Source organism: Eptatretus burgeri, chromosome 1, assembly GCF_056783735.1.
Source record: "Eptatretus burgeri isolate ZD-2024b chromosome 1, Ebu_testis_v1, whole genome shotgun sequence".
Taxonomy (NCBI): Eukaryota; Metazoa; Chordata; class Myxini; order Myxiniformes; family Myxinidae; genus Eptatretus; species Eptatretus burgeri.
In genome coordinates, this window is record NC_140961.1 from 163,181,128 (window position 1) to 163,204,486 (window position 23,359).

Below are 23,359 nucleotides of genomic sequence, written 5' to 3' on the forward strand. Positions count from 1 at the left end.
TCTACAGGCCTCCTGCGTCATAATTCCTTATATAAGACACATCTCGACGAGAATAAAATGTGTAGAAGTTTCCACTGATCGGAGTTCCCTTGGTTCACCACAAAACACCGATGGAGTGAAACCGGCTCCACGTGAGGCGGTGTATGAACTGCACAACACGATTCGCTTCGCTAATTTCGGGGTATGTTTTATAACGGTTCAGCTCGAGTCGTACTTTCCCCTTTTATTCTGTGTAATTAAACACGGACAGTGAAGTTATCGGTAAAAGGGTTTTGTTTGTAGTTTACCGAGGGGAAAATAGGGAGATTAAACTGCGGGTTCGGAAAACAACAAACCGAACGTGTCTTTGCGTGTTGATGTTGGAAACGTGATGACGTCATCACGCCTCACGTCCTGGAGAAAGGTTCGATGTTTGTATCCAACGATCGGGAACATCACAGATGTACAATGTTTATGGTTCTGTACTCGTTTTTATATGGATATTTATGGACGTTATAACGACCTTCTTGGAATGATTCGTGAGGAGGTTTTAACGAGTGAAGGGATCGAGTTCGATATCCCGTCAATGGAAGATGGAAAACGTGAGGCCGGGAATGTCAATGTGGGGTTTGAATATCACGATGTGAATCACACAGCAGGTTACGAGTGGCGCTGCCACCAATGGTCACCGTGCCTGCAAGCACCAATGGTCACCGTGCCTGCAAGCACCAATGGTCACCGTGCCTGCAAGCACCAATGGTCACCGTGCCTGCAAGCACCAATGGTCACCGTGCCTGCAAGCACCAATGGTCACCGTGCCTGCAAGCACCAATGGTCACCGTGCCTGCAAGCACCAATGGTCACCGTGCCTGGGCTTCGTTGGTTTATTATGATCATGAACGACGAACACATCGTTTAACTCACCACGTGTTTTATTTGGTTTACCTGGATCCGGTGAACGCAGCTGTCTTTTGTGTGAAGAGGTGAAAATAAATAAAGAGGGGGTGGGGGCGGGATTGTAATATCAGGCACAAAACGCACACTCAAAGGAATATTAAATACGAGCCGAAACCTGTCAAAGGGCGGAGGAGCTCCTTGTGAGCCAACGACCATCCATATCTAGTGCCCAACTGTGTCTGCGGACGTCCTCCTGCAGTTGGGTTACTTCTTATTAGGAGGTTGGTGGCAGGATTTGCACTCCGGCCACCGTAAAACCCTTCATTCCGCAAAACGCAAAAACGCAAAAAAATCTGAAAACCCACTCCGTGGGAGTACCTCCTGTGCAGCTTCCCTTCGCAGGGCAGCTCACCGGATGACGGGATTGGGGCAAAGCCTTCGGGACCCCCAATCTTTGATAGGAGGGAAACCACGGGGTAACATCCCTGGGTCAGATTGCGGGAGAGCGTGTCGGAGTGGTGCTGAGGTGTCGTCCACCAGACGGCGGTCTCCTTGGGTTAACCTGAGGCGGTCCCTTCGGGTGGGTGCCTGGAATGTCCTATCCCTAAGAGAGGATGATCACCTGTCTCTGTTATCATCTGAGCTCAAGCGTTTGGACATCGGGATTGCAGCTCTCTCTGAGGTTCGGAGACCGGATTGCGGAGAGATAATGGTGGGTGGTTACACCGACTATTGGTCTGGTCGCTCTGATGGTTACCATACCCAAGGAGTTGCTGTAGTTGTGTCCAATAAGCTGACCCCAATGATAATTGAGGTAACACCGGTCAACGAGCGTATTATGAGATTAAGGATTCGTCACTCCTTAGGTGTCATTTCCCTGGTCTCTGTTTATGCTCCGACTGAGGCGAGGTGATCTCACCGTGAAGGATGCATTCTACGCCACACTCGAGTCTGTGGTTGATCAGTGCCCCAGACGAGATACACTTCTAGTCTTGGGGGATTTCAATGCATCGACTGAAACTGATAGGGACGGTTATGAGGTGTGTGTTGGTCCCCATGGGTCAGGAACTATGAACCAGAATAGCACTAAGTTCCATGACTTTGCAAGAAGTCATGGACTTAGGGTGGCTGGTTCATGGTTTCAGCGCCCACAAGCTCATCGCTGGACTTGGTATTCCAACGCTGGCGGTGTGGCAAAGGAGATTGACCATGTCCTCATTGACGGTCATTGGAGGATGATCCAGAACTGCAGGATCTACCGGAGTGCTCAGTTCCTCAATACTGACCACAGGCTTGTTGTAGCAACTCTATAGCTGCACCTTAAATCCTGGAGAATGGTACCATCCCAGCCTACGCTGGATGTTGCCAAGCTCAGGGATGAGAGAGTAGCTGAGGAGTTTGCGAACAGGCTGAGTGGACACTTGGGGGGTCTGGGTGCTTTGGGGGGTCCTGAAGAGTTGTGGAGCACCTTCAAGACCACCGTCCTTGATGTTGCCGGTGGATGCCTTGGAGCTCACCGCAGGGCAAAGAAGAATTTTGTCTCTCAAGGGACACTGGATACCATTGACCAGAGTCGCAGGGCCAGGCTGAATGGCAGAGCTGAGCTGTTCAGGGAGCTGAGGCGTAAAACTGTACGTGCACTGAGGGTGGACAAGGAGGCCTATGTGCGAGGAATCTGTGAGGGGGTAGAGCATCACCTGTGGACAGGTGATTCTCGTCCCGCTTACAGGGGAATTCGCGCATTACGTTCATCCAAGCCCATCCCTCGGAGCACTACAGTTCGAGCAGAGAGTGGTAGGCTCTTGACAGAGGAGTCTGAAGTGAAGGCCCGCTGGGCCGGATACTTTGAGCGGTTGTACCAGGCTGATCCCCCAGCTGTCGAGTTGGACGTCAAGGGTGTTACAATCCCTGTTGCTGACCCTCGAATCAACTGTGGTCCACCATCGCTTGTGGAAACACGGGCTGCGGTGAACCAGTTGAAACGGGGCAAAGCTCCAGGGATCTGTGGCATCCATGCCGAACTTCTCAAGGCTGGTGGAAATGCTGCACTCGTGTCATTGCATGCAGTTTTGTGCTCTGCCTGGAACACAGGCATCATCCCAACTGACTGGAAGAGGGGCCTTGTTGTCACTCTCTGGAAAGGGAAGGGTGATCGCCAAGACTGCAACAACTACCGAGGGGTGACGCTGCTCTCAGTGCCGGGCAAGGTCTTTGCTCGGATAATTCTCGATAGGGTTCGCCACCATCTGCTTGAGCACCAGCGTCCAGAGCAGTCAGGCTTTACACCAAAGAGGTCAACGATTGACCGTATCCTTGCACTTCATGTCCTCACCGAACGCAGGCGAGAGTTTCGGCAGGGGCTGCTTGCAGCCTATGTTGATCTCTGTAAAGCGTTCGATTCAGTGAATCGGGATGTCCTCTGGAGGATTCTTGGTCTTCGTGGAGTGCCACCAAAACTGATCGATCTGATGTCTGAACTCTACTCTGGTACTGAGAGTGCTGTGAAGTGTGGTGGTACCATCTCTGACTTATTTCCAGTTGTTACTGGAGTTCGTCAGGGATGTGTACTTGCCCCCACACTTTTCAGCACTTGTATGGACTGGATTCTAGGGAGGATGTTGGAGAGATCAAGTTGCGGTGCGTCATTTGGGAATGTTAAGATCTCGGACCTTGACTTTGCAGATGATGCAGTCATCTTTGCGGAGACTTTAGACATCCTCTTGGGGGCCCTCGAGGTGCTGAATGAGGAGTCGGAGCCGCTGGGATTACAGGTTTCTTGGGTCAAAACTAAGATCCAGGCTTTCGGTGACATCTTGGATGCTGCTGTCCTGTCTGTGTCTGTTTGTGGTGAGGATGTTGAGGTCGTGGAGAGATTCACTTACCTTGGCAGTGATATTCATGTCTCTGCTGGCTGCGAGTCAGAGGTCAATAGACGTCTGGGTCGGGCCTGGGGAGTCATGGATTCACTGGATCATGGGGTGTGGGGCTGCCGGTATCTGTGCGGGAGGACGAAAGTCCGAGTCTTCAGGTCCTTGGTACTTCCAGTCTTGCTCTATGGGTGCGAGACTTGGACTCTGACCAAGGATCTGAGACGGAGACTTAATTCCTTTGGTACCAGGTCTCTTCGGAGAATCCTTGGCTATCGCTGGTCGGATTTTGTGTCCAACGAGCGGTTGCTGAGAGAAACTCGGATGAGATTTGTTACCTGCATTGTCCGTGAGCGTCAGTTGCGGCTGTATGGACATGTGGTTCGTTTTCCTGATGCTGATCCTGCTCACCAGATTCTCTCAGCGAGGGAGTCTCATGAGTGGAGGAGGCCAGTGGGTTGACCATGTGCCTCATGGTTGCAACAGGTTGACCATCATCTCAAGGAGATGGGGATGGGCCTGGCATCTGCCTGGGGGATGGCCAGACGGAGGCCCCTGGAGTACCGGCGGAAAGTGCACGCAGCGACGTGCTGTTCTGGCACATGCTCCCATACCTGACCTGACCTGAACCACCCTCACCAGCTCACCCACACTCGAGGGACATGGACTGGACAGGGCGTGCTTGTCCCCGCCTACTCATCTCCGCCCCTGCCCCATTCCCCCCCGCCCCCGCCTCTTCACTTCAAGCCCCCATCTCAACGAAAAGTGTTTATTCTGCTTCAGATTTGAAAGCTGACTATTGCCACTATGTGCGATGCACTCTTACAGGTACGAAGTTTCTTTCAGTCCAGGTCACAGTACCGAGAAAAACGTGACGCGACTGCTAGGAGGAGCACAAAATTGGTCCTTCAGTATTAAGATATAGATTGGGGTTTTTTTTTTTTTGCAAAACTATCGATGTATTTGTTTACACAATGTAATTTTCTTTGTTTCAATTAAACTCCTCCCCTTTCCCAAAAGCTCCACCCACATCCCACCTCCCCATCTCCTCGAACGCTCAGCCCTCCCGCTTTGCCCCCACCTCCTCCCTATCCAACGCTCCGCCCACACACTCCCCAGCCAACGCTCTGCCGGCACACTCCCCATCCAACAGCCTGCCCGCACACTCCCCAGCCAACACTCCGCCCACACACTCCCCTGCCAACGCTCCGCCCGCACACTCCCCAGCCAACACTCCGCCCACACACTCCCCTGCCAACGCTCCGCCGCACACTCCCCATCCAACGCTCCGCCCGCACACTCCCCATCCAACGCTCCGCCCGCACACTCCCCATCCAACGCTCCGCCCGCCCACTCCCCATCGAACGCTCCGCCCGCACACTCCCCATCCAACGCTCCGCCCGCACACTCCCCATCCAAAGCTCCGCCCGCACACTCCCCATCCAACACTCCGCCCGCACACTCCCCATCCAACGCTCCGCCCACACACTCCCCTGCCACCGCCCCGCCCGCACACTCCCCCTCCAACGCTCTGCCCACACACTCCCCTGCCAACGCTCCGCCCACACACTCCCCAGCCGACGCTCCGCCCGCACACTCCCCATCCAAAGCTCCGCCCACACACTCCCCTGCCAACGCTCCGTCGCACACTCCCCTGCCAACGCTCCGCCGCACACTCCCCAGCCAACGCTCCGCCCACACACTCCCCAGCCAACGCTCCACCCGCACACTCCCCATCCAAAGCTCCGCCCACACACTCCCCTGCCAACGCTCCGCCCACACACTCCCCAGCCAACGCTCCGCCCGCACACTCCCCATCCAACGCTCCGCCCGCACACTCCCCATCCAACGCTCCGCCCGCACACTCCCCAGCCAACGCTCCGCCCGCGCACTCCCCAGCCAACGCTCCGCCCGCGCACTCCCCATCCAACACTCTGCTCGCACACTCCCCATCCAACACTCTGCCCGCACACTCCCCATCCAACACTCCGCCCGCACACTCCCCATCCAACACTCCGCCCGCACACTCCCCATCCAACACTCCGCCCGCACACTCCCCATCCAACACTCCGCCCGCACACTCCCCATCCAATGCTCCGCCCACACACTCCCCATCCAACACTCTGCTTGGGGGTGTTGATGGGAATGGGGTGCTTGGGAGGTGTGAATGATGTATTAGCAGGGTGTGGATAGGGATGGGGTTCTTGCAAGGTGTGGATGGGGTGTTCACGGGGTACGGATTAGGATGGAGTGTTTATGTAGCGTGAATGGGGACGGAGGGTTTGGAGATTGCAGGTGAGGTTGGTAGGCCAAACAATTGTTAGTTTTGCCACTGAAGGTCGACGGAGGTTATGTTTTCACCCTTGTTCGTCTGTTGGGTCGCCGAAATAGGTGACCCTATTGTCAGTAATTCTGTCTGTTTGTTTGGATGTTTGTTTGGATGATTGTTCGTTTGTCATCACCATAATTGGTAGTAAACGTGTGCGGATTTTGACCAAACTCGGGTGGTAGGTACATCTTATGACCTCGTGCTTTGGAAATTGTGACGGTTGCTGGGGACGCTTTGGTTCCCAAGCAACAAACGAAAAACCTTCAAAATCGGTACCGTTCACGCGAAATCAATTCCGAAAGCCATTATCCCACGTAGGGTTATGAAATTTGGCACGAATAATCTACAGGTGATGCTCTATCAAATATATTCCAGTTTTTGTGATATATGGAATGCTTTACCCGCAGCGCCCCCTGCAATTAGGGTATGCGTGAAAATTGAAGGCCCCCGAGCGACCAGGTGAGTGCATCAATACGAATGAAACTTTGCGAATTGATGGTACTCAATGAGTACTACAACTTTGCCTCAAGACATATTGAACGATTTCGCTTAGGTCAGGGGTCAAAGGTCAATTAGTGCAAAAATCGATAATAAGCGAGAGCTGGAGGTGCCTTCGCGCCAAATGCTACTCCTCCTAGGGTTATGGCCGGATGGTCATGAAAATTCACACTAATCGTCTGGAATACATTGTGCACAAACGATCGAGCTGGATTTTCGATTTAGATCTTTGTTCACCCACAGCACCCCCTCGAACTTTGGGGATTTCCGTTTTCAAACCGCATTTTCGGTACTTTTCATTCAAATGGATACCGAGTAATTATCAGTAGATGTAACTGGATGAGATTTGATATGCATAATCTTAAGGTGATTCCCCATCCGCTATATGACATTCATTTTGCTCTATATCTTATAGTTTCCATGCTCGGCGACCCATCGCCGCCTACCGGCTTGTTTGTTTGTCTTTCTGTTTGTATGATATCTCAAAAAGTTGTGGACAGTTGCGGAAGAAATTTGGAGGGCAGTTTGGGTGTGTGACAAGGACGAATCGACTCGATTTTGGTGAAGATCTGAATCCGGATACAGATATGAGAATTTTTTGTTTTAATTTCTTCAATGATTCTTCACCATTGAGAGATGGAGCTAAAGTTGATATGTCGCATGATATCTCGAAAAGTGTTGGAAGAGTTGTGATAAAACAGGTGGATGAGTTGGTTCTTGGTGACCAGAACAAGGCGATTTGATTTTGGAGTTCCGTATCCAGATCCGGCCTATCAATGGGATAGAAAATCTAAACGGTTCGGTCTGGCAGAGGGATGCGCTCTCCCGAGTGTCGTTCTAGTTGATTCTGTTCGGTTCAGACATACCTACCCACTTTGAAAGAATTGCCAACTTTTTGTTTGATGAGTAAATACCCATTAGAAATGACTCGTAATGTTTGACAAATAATGTTCCACTGGGCTGAGCTGTTAAATACACATGACTGGTAAAAATTTGAAGTTTGAAAAAACTGGAAGTCGCTTCACCATCGTGGAATTTGGGGCAGAGGAGGGGGAGGGGTATGTTCTGTAATCCTATCAACGACCTTGATGAGGTAACATTGGCTGACTCCAATGATAATTGAGGTAACACTGGTCAAGAGCGTATTATGAGACGAAGGATTCATCACTCCTTGGGTGTCATTTCCCTGGTCTCTGTTTATGCTCCGACTGAGGCGAGTGATCTCACCGTGAAGGATGCATTCCATGCCAAGCTCGAGTCTGTTGTTGATCAGTACACTTCCAGTCTTGGGGGATTTCAATGCATCGAAAGAACTGATCGGGATGGTTACGAGACGTGTGTTGGTCCCCATGGGTCTGGAACTGTGAATCTGAATTGCACTAAGTTCCTTGACTTTGCAAGAAGTCATGGACTTAGGGTGGCCGGTTCATGGTTTCAGCGCCCACAAGCTCATCGCTGGACCTGGTATTCCAACGCTGGCAGTGCGGCAAAGGAGATTGACCATGTCCTCGTTGATGGTCGCTGGAGGATGATCCAGAACTGCAGGGTTGACCGGAGTGCTCAGTTCCTCAATACTGACCACCAGCTTGTTGTAGCAACTCTGAAGTTGCACCTCAAATCCAGGAGAATGGTACAATCCCAGCCTGGGGTGGATGATGGCAAGCTCAAGGATGTGAGGGTTGCTGAGGAGTTTGCGAACAGGCTGAGTGGAGATTTGGGGGGTCTGGGTGCATTGGAAGATCCTGAAGAGTTGTGGACTGCCTTCAAGACCACCGTCCTTGATGTTGCCGGTGGATGTCTTGGAACTCACCGGAGGCAAAGAAGAATTTTGTCTCTCAAGGGACACTGGATACCATTGACTCGAGTCTTCAGGTCCTTGGAGCTTCCAGTCTTGCTTGCTCTATCGATGTGAGACTTGGATTCTGACCAAGGATCTGCGAAGGAGACTCAATTCCTTTGGCACCAGGTCCCTTCGGAGAATCCTTGGCTATCGATGTTCGGACTTTGTGTCCAACGAGCGGTTGTTGAGAGAGAGTCAAATGAGATTTGTTACCTGCATAGTCCGTGAGCGTCAGCTGCGGCTGTATGGACATGTGGCTCGTTTCCCTACTGCTGATCCTGCTCACTAGATTCTCCCAGCGAGGGAGCCTCGTGAGTGGAGGAGGCCAATGGGCCGACCACATGCCTCGTGGTTGCAGCAGATTGATCGACATGTCAAGGAGATGGGGATGGGCCAGGCATCTGCCTGGGGGATGGCCAGACAGAGACCCCTGGAGTATCGGCAGAAAGTGGACGCAGCGACGCGCTGCTCTGGTGCATGCTCCCATACCTGACCTGACCTTGATGGACAATGATCAAACTATTTGAGATCCCATGGTCATGAGCGAAGGTTTCAGTTGGGAATTAATGAGACCAGTTTTTACTCTGAAATGCAACCTTTTTCCACTCCTCCCCCCAACCCGCACGTTTTTCTTTTTTATACGCCCGATATATATATATATATATATATATATATATATATATATATATATATATATATGTATATATATATATATATATATATATATATATATATGTATATGTATATATATATATATATATATATATATATATATATATATCGGGGCGTATTATGTGATACCGGTCATCCGTCCGTCCGTCCATTCCTGTCCGCATTCTAACTCCCAAAGTTTTCAACTTTCACGTTTCATATTTGGTACATAGGTGCAGAATGTGTTGACGGTGTGTCGCGACATACATTCGTCATTTAAAGTGGTTGCCATGGCAACCAGGATGCTGTTTTCCATGTAGCACAATTCTGTATATACCTTCTTGTTTGTATTGTAATGTACATTGTGTCTTTCTTTCCCTCTGTCGGTATTCATGTGTAGATGCAGCATGCCGCAGCAGCACATGAGAGATCTTGCCATCCGGAAGTATTGCTCTGGGTTGAGCGACAGGCATATGAGGAGCTGCTCTACTGGGAGGATGTTATACACAGAGGCCGCCATCTGAGGCCCGATGACTTGCAACGGTGTGTAAATTTTGAAAGGAGGGGTTAAATGAAGGCCGAGAGGGAGTGGGTGGTTAAATGAGTAATTTTTTTGGAAAACCAGCTGAAGTTCCCGGCGTTGCCCAGTGAAATTCAATGAATTGTTTATTTAAATATTTCCTGTAACACATATTGGGAATGTGGTTACGTATGAATTGCCAATCTCGGGCAACACAGACTGCCCTTGGATCGCTTTCCCTTCTTTTTACTCCTTTTTGTTAACTTTATTTTTTAAATACAACAAAGCGCAACAACCTCAATGGACGATCTTCACAAAACGCATGACTCGATTTCTCACGGGAAAATCCCAGGCAGTGCATAAGCAACTTACTCACTTGAGGCTCGAACACAGAGGTGTTCAAATAAACCTGTGCAAAGCAATCTTTTTCATAATCGAGGCCTGAACATGGCGGTGTCATATGAAACCTGTGCAAAGCAATCTTTTTAATAACAGGGGCATGTGTAAAACTATAATAATCATATTTGTGTTGTTGACGACAACTCTCGACACCATCAATGTACGATCTTCACAATACATATGACTCCATCACTCCCAGGAAAAAAAAAAGAATGCAGCAGGGTACAAGCACGAGACCTGATGGAGGCCTGGACGCCAATTATGTGGTTTTCAATTAAAAAAAAATATATTATTGCTATTATTTTTTAATCCAAACATGGATGAAAGAGGAGGCATGCAAAGTTCGGAAGCACTGGTTCCTGCAGTGTCCAAATGCATAAACAAACAAACAAACAAACAAACTTTCATATATATATATATATATATATATATATATATATATATATATATATATATATATATATATTTGTATATATATATATGTATATATATATGTATATATATATATATGTATGTATATATATATATATATATATGTATGTATATATATATATATATATATATACATATATATATATACATACATATATATATATATATATATATACATACATATATATATATATATATACACAAAAATATATATAGTTGCGAATTCGCGCCCGCCGGCGTGCGAACCGCCACGTAACTCGAATCGCGGCACGTCGCCCACCGGACGGACAATTCTGTCGTGACCCTCTCAGACTAACGCCGGGAGCTAGTCACGGGTGGGCCTTTCGGCCTCACCACGATCATGCCAATCGGCCCCCCGCGTGGGATAGAGTTGTTCGCCAAACTCGACCTACTTAAGTACCCACGCGTAGGGTAGACCGGGCGATCGCACCTCGCCGCAGGTCGACTCCGGACATGGGCCACTTAAGCGATCCGTTCCGTACTGTCGGGATAACCGAGCGGTGTTATCGTCGGCCTCGACGGTTCCGATTAATTATCGGGTGTATTAAGCCCACTACCAACCCTTTACATGAAGCAAGATGGAGATTCAATTAAAGAAAAGACGAAGCGAAACGGGAAAACAGTTCAACATGATGCACATTTATTCCACGGCACACGGAAAGCACACATATACAATTACAACAATTGTGCACCTACAGCAAATGCGACAAAAGAAACACAACAATGCAGATCTACAACGGACGACGCGTGCACACGGCAACACTTGCACAGTTTTACTTTACAGACGGCGCCAACAACACATTTACTCAAAAGCAAAAGCAAAAGAAAAGGTCCACCCTCAAAGGCAAGGGGGTAGACGGGGCCTGTGGGCCAATATTTGCGCGGGACCTGAAAGAGCGGTCAGGTCCGCGAGACCGGGTGGATCCTACCCGTGTTTTTGTGATGAGCTGCAAATGTGGCGGCGCGGCGGCGCCCCGACTCCACGCTCGTTTGCTGGTTTCGTTGGCACTGCTTGGAGTGGGGTGGGAACGGGGCCCCCTTTTCGCACTATCTCAGCGTGGGGGGGGGGAAGGGGGGAATTGTTGATTCCCTGGGGAAAGAGGAAAGCTGGCTTGCTTTTGTCCCGCGACGAGCGATTCCACTGCGAGCTCGTCGCCGACCGCCGTCTTCCTTGCCTCGGACCCGAACTATTCGGTCTCTTCCCCAATTCTCCTCAGCCGACTGCAGCAAACCACCTGTACGCCCCCGCCTCCCGACTCACTCCCCGCTCCTCCAAGGCGGACTCTGCACTCAAACCGACTCGACCGCGCTCCAGGCTTCCTCTCTCTGCAGCTCCCCGACAGACTGTCCGCTCCACTCGGCTCTCCGACCTCTCCAGACTGACTCTTCTCAAACTGACTACCTCTGCCACACTCTGCCGCTGCCACACTCTGCTCTCCAAAACTGACTCTTCCGAGCCCGACTCGACCCTGCGCTCGGCACTTTATTGGCCGGCAGGAGAACCCATATGCAAATTTCTGGATCAGAACGAGCTCGGGGGTGGAGCCACGCTCGCCCATTGGACGGAGGAAAAGGGGCGTGAGTCTCCCCTGATCCTAGAATTTGCATATCACGATTCTACACCGACGCGCCTGGAGGCGGGGCCAAACCGCCCCGCGCTTACTGATTGGACAGATCAGAAGTGGGCGTGTCGCATTCCTGATCCGAATTCTCCTCGGAAAGGCCGCATTTCGCACTCGCGGCTCAGCGCGCGTCCTGTACGAGGCCAGAACAGCCTGACGCTCGGTGCTCACAAGTGGTGCGGGAATGGCAGTAGAAGGAGGAGAGGTGAAGGTGGTGGAGGGTTTATTGTGGTGGTTTATGGCAATGGCGACGTTTGGAATGGCGGTGATGCTATGTTTGCGGGAGCGAGTTGTGAAGGTAAAGGTCGTGGCTGTTGGCGTTGTTGTTGTTGTTGTTGTGAAGCGGCGTTGTGGTTGGTGGTTGTTGTGTGATGGCGGTTGAGACGTGGTTGGCTCAAAATAAAGATAGAACAGAAAAACGACTATCTCAAGGCGTCGCAGCCCGAATGAATCACATTTATTCCCTCTAAACAACGGGTTTGGGGCTAACTACACATGTACTTACAGAGATATCTCACCTACGGGACCTGAATGGTGGTTTGCGAATTTCCTCAACCGCAACAATATATATATATATATATATATATATATATATATATATATATATATATATATATATATATATATATATATATATATATATATATATATATATATATATATATATATATATATATATATATATATATATATATATATGAGATAGAAATAAGGTGGAGGGACAAGGAAATATTTTTCTATAATGTTATGGTTTTGGAAAACTTACCCCAGGGGGAGAAGGTTGTGGGAGAAGGGAAAGAAAGCTGATGTGAAGAAGAAGCAGAAAGGCAAAGAAAAGCACACGGTACGGGCTCGCGCGAGCAGGGACGAGAACGACTCCTGAGCAGATGGCTCAGAAAGCAAAAGGCAGAAAGGGTGGGAGAAACAAACGGGACAAGCCCACATGAGCAGAAGACTAAAAGACTGAGAAGGCTCGTGAGGGAAGGAACAAAAGCGTGTGAGGGTAAAGAAAGGACGTTTTCATGAGCGGTTGATGTCAAGCTTCTGTGGAAAAAGAACACTCCTTCCACGAGCCTCATCCTGCCCTCTCGATCCGGTCAGCCACGAAGGACGGGGAGGGTGAATGGCGGCACCTCATTGACGGGAGCCTGAGGAGGAAGAATCTGAGGCAGAGGAGGGTGAGTCGCATATGTGGGATGCCAGAGAGGACTCGCCTACTGGGTCTTGGCATCTCAGGGATGTGGCTGTGTCCCCATCGCTTCACATCGCCACTGCCCATATTCCCCATCCATTTTCCTCTGCATTCTCTTGTATATTTGTGTTAGGTGAGGGAGAGAAGGAAAGACTGCTTTCCTTTTCTCCATACGTTACTTTTACAGCGTGTTTCAAAAAGAGCTTCCTCAGCTTCTTACAGCGCCTTGCTGCGCTTTACAGCCCCTCACAGCTCCTTACAGCTGTCCGTTGGTTGCGGCTGCTGGTGGCTCCTGACGGTGGGTGACAGTTGGACCGTTCCTGTTGTTTTTTGCTCGTACCCGATTCTTGGTGGTCCCGGTTCCTGGAGGTGACGACGTGATGCCAATTGGTGTTCGAGCCTGTTTGCATGTGGGTGCACGGCGAGACAGGGCACTGGCAGCAGACCAAGGCACGCTCACACATTTTGGCACATTTTATTTGAAGCACGACGACCTTGCTAAGCTGAGACCGGATTTCTCTCCCCCTCCCCCCCCCCCCCCCCCCGTGAATGATCTGCTGGCTATAGTACTGCAGCATAGCAAACCAATTGTTTGACTTTTCATAAAAGCACCAAAATTGGTACATATGTTGACTGATGTATTCTGAACAATTCTGGATCTGGAGCCACTCGAGATTTTGCCTTGGGGAAATGGCCACCATTATTTAACAATAATGGATATCTGTCATTGTTATTCTCTTTGTAGGTTTACAATGAGTTCAGGGCAGGCCACTTCACAGTGCAAAAGACCGAGAGGGCATTCTCAGCAATTCCTCTTGACCAAGCGCATGAACAAAACAATGCCCGTGTCAAGGGTGACGGAGCGCCATGGACCAGGCACACGCCGTCGCGCGACCCCGGCGTGGTTGCCAAATTAACCCTTTGCGGGGGGGGGGGTGGAGGGGTTGCTCCGTACACCCCTGATCTGAATCCTGTGAATTTCGTAGAGGCGGAGGGGTTCGAATCCCACTCCTGACACCAATTGTTACTGGGCCAGGTATTGGTGGCAAGCACGACCGCTCGAGGGAGCAGTAGAGTCGGCTCCACCGAACACACCGGAATTGAGGTCGTTCCTTTTGGATAAGTCCGAAAGGCACGGGTCCCTTACTGGGCCATGAATCGCCAATAATTCAACCACGTGGGGTCGGGTCAATTGCCAAATTTCAATATACCTAATTACCCACGCGGACAAAACTGCTGGGGAATTGACACCCTCGACGGACCTCGAGCGGAATGAGCCGTTACCGAGCCCGAACCGTGTGTAACTCGAGCAGAGATTACAAAGGCCCGTCGGACCAAATGAACAATTTACGGCCTCGCTATTTCTCAACACACACCATGCCAAGCCAATGAAAGAAACACAGAAACGAGCTGGGACATTCAACAAAAGGGATATTTATATATAATGGGGCAGGGGAACACGCAAGAAGGCAGAGTTAACCAAATAAAAGGAATGCAATTCACACACACGGCACTTAAACGTTTCTACTTAAAAGACGGGCCCACACACAGACACACCCCCCCCAAAAAGAAATTGTGGCTGCGGCCTTTATTGATACCCCCAGCTCGGAGGGAAGGTGAGCTGAGGTAAGAGTCTGGCTTGGACCTTCCCGCTTCGTGCGGTTCTCAACGATCTGGCCCGGCGGGACTCGAACCCGCAACACGATGCCGTTCCAAGCACCAGGTACGGAGGGTAGCGTCGGGTGCTGGCACGCTCCACCGGCAAAACACGCAACGAGGCAGGCAAAGCATGTCAGTGAGGCAGGCAGGCAAGCGATTCTCCTCCGGCTCGCAGGCAGGCGATTCACGGCGGGAAGACTCTCTCACCGGGTCGCCCCCACATAATTTCCCCTTTTTCTTGACAGGTGGGAGGGATCCGTCTCCTGTCATTCCCCTCATTGGACAGGCGTGTCGGGCGATCTCCCGGCCGTCCGAGATTGGTTTGGGGGAGGGGGGCTCATGTCTCCACCCCTTGACCAGGAAGTCGAGCAGCAACATGTTGCGTTGGCTCCCCATTGGCTGAGAGGCGGCAGACGTGCTCGCACCTCTCCGATTGGCTGAGAGGGGCACCATGCCCGTATTTGGAGCGAAATCCAAGACGCCAACGTCCGAAGATACCTTGCCTGGCACATTGGACTCCGCCCACGGCTGTACTTGACACTCATGTGCGTGGGAAAGGCCGATGGTGAAGAAACGAAGATGGGCGTTGTTGTTCAAGTTCAAAATGTAAAAATCCTAACTATTAAAATAACTCACAGCGCATGTACAATTAATCACCCATTAAACATAGGACGGGACCCTAATATTGTTGCGGAAATGGGCCATTGGTGGGTTATTAAATATAGGATTAGCCCAGATCCCCCCTTAAATGCATGTTTAGCCAGGTTGTTTGGTAATCGGACGTTACATGTGTGTCGGAAGGTGTAGCAGGCTGTCCAGTGTTCATACAGTGGTGGTGTACCGAGAGGTGCCTTCTTTTTCCTTCCCCCCTCCTAACCAGCCCCCACCCAGCGCCCTGACAGAGTCAATCAACCAGACATGCCAACAACCCATTGGCGGAGAGCTGCTGCAAACTCGAACAATGGACCAATCATGTGTCCCCGGGGGTGGTCCGAAAAGCCTGCCCCAAAAGGCAAGACCAACGGCTTTTTGCTGTCTGCGATCTGCTTTATGAGTGACTCGACGAGCTGTTCCCCCTTGGCCATGGATCCAGCGTGCAGGTCGTCCCCAGGTTCATCCTGAGTCCAGCCACGGGGTCTCTGACTGTCCTTGCTCCCTGCATGGCTGGACCACATCTTTTCATCCTGTCGATCTGCCTGCGGAGCCCAACGCCCAGATTTGGCCTGGTCTGCTGTACAGACCAGGTCTGGATTTGCATACTGGACCTTGTGGGGAGCCAGCTGGAACACACCAAAGATATTTCGCTCTTGTGCTGTTGACCTTACGGGGACTGGACGCGCCATGGCTACGTGCGTGAGCGGGGCCGCTAGGAGTATGTTGCCGCCATTTTGCCACGCTGCATGCTAGAGCTGGGTGCTCAAATCCGTTGACATCGGTTTGTCACGAGCCACATTCGTGCCTTTGACACTTGTCCTCTCCATGAGGCGCCACCAAGTACTCTGTGTCTTGTATGCATGTTGTCCAGGCCTAAGGTTTATTTTGTTAGGGCCCCCTGCGAAACCCGCATCTGTAGCTCCCTAGATAAGGACGGGTTATGGATGAATGATGACGTTCGTGAATGCTTTGCTTGTGTCGTGTTCCCCCGATGTTTCCCCTATAAATCTGGCTGATTCACACGAAATTTGCCGCCGTGAATTTATTCGTGTCGCGCTGAAGAACAATCGCTCGATTTGTATTTCAAACCAAACTGGCTACGGACTGCGGCAGACTTCGCTCGGTCTCTGATCAAACCCAGTCTGTAGCCGGGGTGTATATCCCCAACTGGCAAGGCACAGGGGTACTTTGGAATCGTGATCTTAGTCGCGTGACCCGAGACCTGTGCCGAACTAGCCGGCGTTATAACCCCTGAGACGGCGGTGCTGTTAAGTGCCGCCGAATCTTCAACAATATAACAAGAAACACATACTTACCGATATAGCTGATCTATAGGACCTGGCTGTTGTGTGCAGTAAGCTTCTAAATTCGCAACAATGTTTAGTTTTTAGCTGCCATCCACCTTCCTGTGTAGCTTCCTGAAACCCAGGGATTAACCCCCTTTTTCCAATCAGAAATTGGTTTAAACTATCACAGCATTTTTCAGGAACGTAACCACTGTGACATTTAAGGGTTTCCTGTATTTCTCTTTTTTTCTGTACCTTATCTTTGCTGATTTTTCATTTGTTATTTTAAATGATTCTCTCCCCTCCCTTCGTTAGTTGTCTAAATGTGTCAGTGTGTGTGTGTGTGTGTGTGTGTGTGTGTGTGTGTGTGTGTGTGTGTGTGTGTGTGTGTGTGTGTGTGTGTGTGTGTGTACGTGTGTGCGTGCGTGTGCGTGTGCGTGCGTGCGTTAAAGTCATCCCAGTAAAGTGTTGTGTTTATTTATTTTGCCTATGCTATTGCGACTCGTGAATGATTATTCCATTGAAGTTGCTCCTGAATTCATACCATAGAAAAAACTTCCTGCATGGAGGAAACAACCCAATGGTGTAAAGGGTTATATCACCAGCGACCAAAGTGTGTCTTTGCTCATCATCACCCCCCCCCCCCCGCCTCAACCCCATTCTCTCTTCTCCCGCAAAATTGTTCAAACTTTCAAAAACCACTCGGCCAGCTTGCAGGCTTCAGCCTAGCAGTCTGGCAATAGGACGTTGGGTCGCTGATGTCACCACCTGTAATACTCGTAGTCGAGAGTGACATTTTGGGATCCCGGTTCGAATCCCATTACCTGTAACAATATTACTTCAGTCAGTGCAAATCTTTCCATCATTGTTGTAACTTATTTGGTACAATTTTTTGATGTGATCTTTTTATTACTATTTATTTTTATTTTTGTTTTTTTTATTTTTCCTGAGCTTGGAGTTTCCTCTGCTGCTCTTTCCGTCGAGCCTTGTCTCCATGGTCCTCACTTTCCTGAGCTTGTACTAACAGCTACGAGGATCTCCGCTCATGGTATGATGACTACTGCCACAAAGAAGAGGTACGGTACCAGGAACAGCTGCGTGTATACGATTTTGAGATGCAATACTGGGAGGACCTTCAACGTTATGAGTCCGAGATGCGTTTGTGGATGCATCAGTCCAAAAAGAGGAGGGAAGCATCGGACTCGCTTCAACCAGAACTGCCTCATTCACCTTTCTCTGCAGGCTTGGTTAGTCTCCACTTACCTTTGGTTTGCAGTTTGTTAACTATAATCGTGTACACCCCAACTTGCATGTCATGTGCCTCAACAAGCACTGTGTTTTTTTCACTAAAGGTGCCTCGGTCATCGACCAACGACGACAGACATGTCATGGCCAAGCACTCGGCCATTTACCCACAGTCTGAAGAGCTCGAAGCTGTGCAATCATTTGTTAACACCATTGAACACGCACTCACATTGCTGGCTGATGGGAAGAAGAGCGACGATTCAACACTCTCCTCAGCCATCGACTCGAGCTGTATAAATACTGAAGCTGATTCTGATGAAAGGTGAGGCTTTGGGTTAAACCTTCATATCGTCTTTGCAATTTCTTTCCTGTCGTAAAGAAATAGTAATTTGATGAATGATAGAAATGGTGTTTGGAGACCCCAAGCATGAGCTTCTGAGGTTCTTAAGCAGTTTTTAGAAAGGGTGAAGGTAAGGTAGCTGGCCCAAAGTTTGTCCATGTGGAATTTGGAGTACTTGCACAAACTTTTCAGACAGTTGTGTTGTTTTTGTGATTGTTTCTAAAATTGTACTTCATCAACTTCTTGTTCTTTGCAATGTGCACTTGTTTGTGTCATAATGAATGACTATCTTCTGACTTTTCAACAATATATATATATATATTTTTTTTTTTTTAACTTGTCTTCCACCCACCACCTGACAACCACCCTTCCCAATGAACACAAGTGCTGAGTGTTCAAGTTCCCGGCAGTCGTATGGCGTCGTACGAACTGGAGCAGTGGCTAACGGATTGCTTCTCCATGGAGACACACGTCTTGATCTTGTGCTCATCTGCAAGGACAAGCCAACCCGTTCGTTGCTCATGTCAATTTCTCTCAACCTGCCAGTACAGCTTAAAGTGAGTGAGTTATATGGCTTTGAGCAAAGATCTTGGTTCGAATGCATTGCATCCCATCTGACCTTTTTAACCGAAAAAAAAAAATCACTTTTCTGAAAGAAAATCGGTGCATAATTACTTCCATTAAATACAGAAAGCACAAGTAAATTACAAAACACAACTAGTTAAATTAGCATTCGTACACAAGGTTTCGAGAGGAAGCAAAATCACTGAGGGGAGGGAGAGAGAGAGAGTATATATATATACATACATATATATATACATATATATATATATACATATATACATATATACATATATATATATATATGTATATATATGTGTATATATGTATATATATGTATATATGTATATATGTATATATATATATATGTATATATATATGTATGTATATATATATATATATATATGTATATGTATGTATATATATATATATATATATATATATATATATATATATATGTTGTTGTTTGTCTTTCGGCTGCTCCCGTTAGGGGTCGCCACAGCAGATTATCCATTATGATCCGCATACTGATTTGGCACAGGTTTTAACCGTTTTACCTGTGAGGACAGATGAGAGTGCGGGGGGGAGTCATGATGGGACTGACCTGCCCCTGGATCGTTGAGATAGTCGTCAAATGAACAAGAAAAGGTGAGTTTGTGGAACAGAAAACTCAGTAACTTGTGAATTGTGAATAATAACATTGGGTTTAGTCAGGGTGTAGATGGAGGTGGGGTGTCTGAAGGTGAAACAATCCTTGGTAAATTGTGTCAGACAAGGTAAAATGGAATCATCAGGAGGAAGCTGACTTGGTAAAGATGGAATCGGGAGGAACCAGATTAGGTAAAGATGGAATCATCAGGAGGAACCTGATTAGGTAACGATGGAATCATCAGGAGGAAGCTGACTTGGTAAAGATGGAATCGGGAGGAACCAGATTAGGTAAAGATGGAATCATCAGGAGGAACCTGATTAGGTAACGATGGAATCATCAGGAGGAGCCTGGATAGATTCAGTTTTCAGCTGCTACTCCTCCACCTTTGAACCCATTCAGGTGAGCCTTTCAAAATTATTTTTGTAAAAATTCACTTCTCCTTTGGAACTCAGATGGAGAGATTTCAGCAGTTGTTCCCCATGCTCAAATGCAGCAACAGGTACAAGCTACCAGAGGTGTGTCAGCAGGGAAGCATAATCAACACAGCATCAGGATATGGTGCAAACATAATCAAATGAAAGACCAAAAACAGTCCTGGAGTCATCAGAAGGAACTCGAAGAAGCAAAGACCAAAGACAGAGTGATCAGAAAGAACCTGGAGAGGATTCCAGTTTCAGCTTCTCCTCAATATGCACAAATGTTGACACGTAACCCGCAGTTGATACTTTTTACACCACAAAACTCCAATTGATTTATTCCGACAAGCGAGATCCTAATTTGCCTCACAAAAATTAATATCTCGTGTTTGCGGTGGGGTAGAAAATGACTAAATCCCCAGTGGAACACAATTTCCCCCTCTTCCAGGTATGAACGGTTATTTGTCAAATGTGATATGACTAATTTGATGAATAAGTGATGTTTTAAAGGATCAGTTTGTCTTCTCCGTTTAAATCCAGGCTCATCCTACGTTCGTAGATATGATTTTTATTTTGTATTTGTTTATATCGCATTGGCAGGATGTGCATATCCCTCTTTCCAGACGCTTTGCTTGTAATGCGTGCTGAGGCAGGTGGCGGCACAGGGTAAAGAAGAGTATGAAGTGAAGGCAAACCCTGATGATGCTGCCATTGAGGTAACGGCCCTGAGTTCAAAGCTTACGATTCACATCACGCTCACAAGCCCTGCTATGCGACAAGATGGTGAGAACGGAGGTGGGATTACACGTTTTGAGTATATAGCTTTCGGCAATGGAGTTTCGACACCATGTTTTAAGATTCCTCATTTTGACTGTGCTGCCATTTTTCATGTATGTTTGGTAGATTTTATGAAGTCGCTAATTTTAAATTTCTTTATCGCCATAAATTTGATCGTGAGTGGCAAATATATCCACCATCTCTCAACAAACAGATGTTTTACAACTCGTATTAATGGTTGACATTTATTACGTCAGAAATTTCATCATTTGCGACTTGAAACTCGTTTCCATTCTTCGTGCTGTCGTCGTCGTAACCACGTTGGGAAGCGAGTGTTCCCTTGTCAGATCCAGATTTTTGATGAAAGTCATCAGTTTTGCTAATCGTGCTACGCAGACAGATGGTTACCGTCGAGGTTGTATTTTTGTTTTGAAATTTGCCAAAAATGAGGGTTCTGATCCAAATTGAAAAATTGGAAATAATGTTACCATAAAAATAATTAATTCAGATATATATATGATCAAAGTTTGAGCGATTTTGAAAAATGCCAAAAGAAGCACTTAATTAAATATGACTATCAAATTAAATCGGAGTAATACCAAAATTATTGAACACACACTGTGTGTGTGTGTGTGTGTGTGTGTGTGTGTGTGTGTGCGTGCGTGCGTGCGTGCGTGCGTGCGTGCGTGCGTGCGTGCGCGCGCGTATCCTCCATAACTCCAAAACCATGAAACCTTGTGGCATGACACTTTGCATGTATACTAAGAGAATTCCAAGGGAGTGAATGAATGAAAACTGTGTATTTGTGTGAATTTAAACACCCCTTTTTGAAGATATTTAACAGCTTACCTTCATGAAAGGCTTATTCTTGGTCAGCCCACTTCACCTCGCAGGGGTCTCAGTCACCATTCTGATTCGGCCAACGAAAAATGCCTTGCTTTGCAAACACTATCTCGTCTCATGGACTAATTATAATGTATAATCAAAATATGATTTCGGATTTGAGGATCGGATCTCGTGGACTAAATAAGTGTCGAAATCTGGAGTGAAATATAAAAATGTTAAGAAATTACTGATGCGTATAAGCATATTTATTTAAGGAAGGCTATGATCCCACCTTCTCCATATTTACACAAGAACGTGAAATTTCCAAAGCATTAACCTTAACTTTTTCTCCTGTTCTGACAATTGTATTGAGTGAAGAAAAGATTAAGGACTGTTCTGAAAGTGTAACTTAAATGAATGCAACAAAAATAGTTTTAAAGTGGGTGAAAGCTCCTGCGGCACCGAGCAGTAGGCATGATGACAGCGTCTCGGTTCTCCGTGGGGAAATCCCCAGAGTTTGAAAAGCAAAATAAATTTGAGGATTTGAGTGTGTCAGGCGAACTATGAGTTCAAGAGAGAATTGAAAATTGTTTTGAGTTTCTGCAAAGCAATGCATCCTCACCACACAGCAGGATGTCCGAGAGGTATGCACATTCGCTCTAAGCTGTCAAGCATCAGTTTGAATCTCAACTCAGCTTTCAACTGTCTTCCCGGTCTTTCACAGGCAGGGTGATTAATTAACGTGCGTGCCGTCCCTCAGGTAGACATTAAACTGGTGTTGCATCTGCTAGAATTAGTTGGTGGACATTAAAGATCCCTTTGTGAAGAGCAGGGGAGCTATCCCCATCGTCCTGACCAAATTACAAATTACTGCTCTAACCTGCAGGGGCACTGCATCAGCAACACTGCCACACCCTCAGTGAATGATGCTACTTGTAGCCTTGAAAAAAAGACGCATGGGGAAAAAGAAATAAATGTCTGCAAATTAAAAAATGAAGACGACCAGAGCCCTGTATAATATTATTTATGTTATGGTCGTAATATTTTCGTTCATTTACTCTTTGAAAAATTTCCACTCTATTTTTTCTCTCAGGAATGCATTCCCCATTTAATACATTTCCACGTCAATGCCATTTTGAAGTTAGATTTATTTGATTTTGCTGTTGTCCAGGAACGCACCTATGAATCTCTCCCCTCTCCCTTCTCCTTTCTCCCTTCTCCTCTCTCCCTTCTCCTCTCTCCCCTCTCCTCTCAACTCTCCTTTCTACTTTCTCTCCTCTCTCCCCTCTCCACCCCCTCTCCCCTCTCTCCCCTCTCCATCCCCTCTCCCCTCTCTCCCCTCTCCATCCCCTCTCCTCTCTCTCCCTCTCCTCTCTCTCCCTCTCCCCTCTCTCCCTCTCCCCCTCTCCCTCTCTCCTCTCCCTCTCTCCTCTCCCTCTCTCCTCTCCCTCTCTCCTCTCCCTCTCTCCTCTCCCTCTCTCCTCTCCCTCTCTCCTCTCCCTCTCTCCTCTCCCTCTCTCCTCATTCCAATCAACAAAGCAACTGGTGGTGTTTGCAAGTCATAAATATATTGAAGATTAATATTGTGGAAGAAAACTCCATTTCCCATGAGGTTTCATATGTGACAGAGCTACATCATTTATTCACACACGTATGGAGAGAGAAGCACACACAGTATCTTCAGAGAATATCTCTGC

General features: G+C 48.0%; 1 protein-coding gene across 2 annotated transcripts in view; it reads left to right on the forward strand.

Moving 5' to 3' along the window:
* Nucleotides 1-286: 286 nt before the first annotated feature.
* The window catches only part of LOC147035909 (spermatid perinuclear RNA-binding protein-like), a 178,853-nt gene continuing 155,780 nt past the window's right edge, over nt 287-23,359 (forward strand). The window contains exons 1-6 of one of the 2 annotated variants that reach the window (XM_085848024.1): nt 287-403; nt 9,462-9,604; nt 17,874-18,093; nt 18,199-18,413; nt 18,817-18,988; nt 20,714-20,855. In XM_085848024.1, coding sequence (XP_085704150.1) covers nt 371-403; nt 9,462-9,604; nt 17,874-18,093; nt 18,199-18,413; nt 18,817-18,988; nt 20,714-20,855 — 925 coding nt within the window. In that variant the 5' untranslated portion in view covers nt 287-370. Of the gene's footprint in view, nt 404-9,461; nt 9,605-17,873; nt 18,094-18,198; nt 18,414-18,816; nt 18,989-20,713; nt 20,856-23,359 lie in introns of those variants that run through there. The other variant, XM_085848015.1, reaches the window with a different exon arrangement.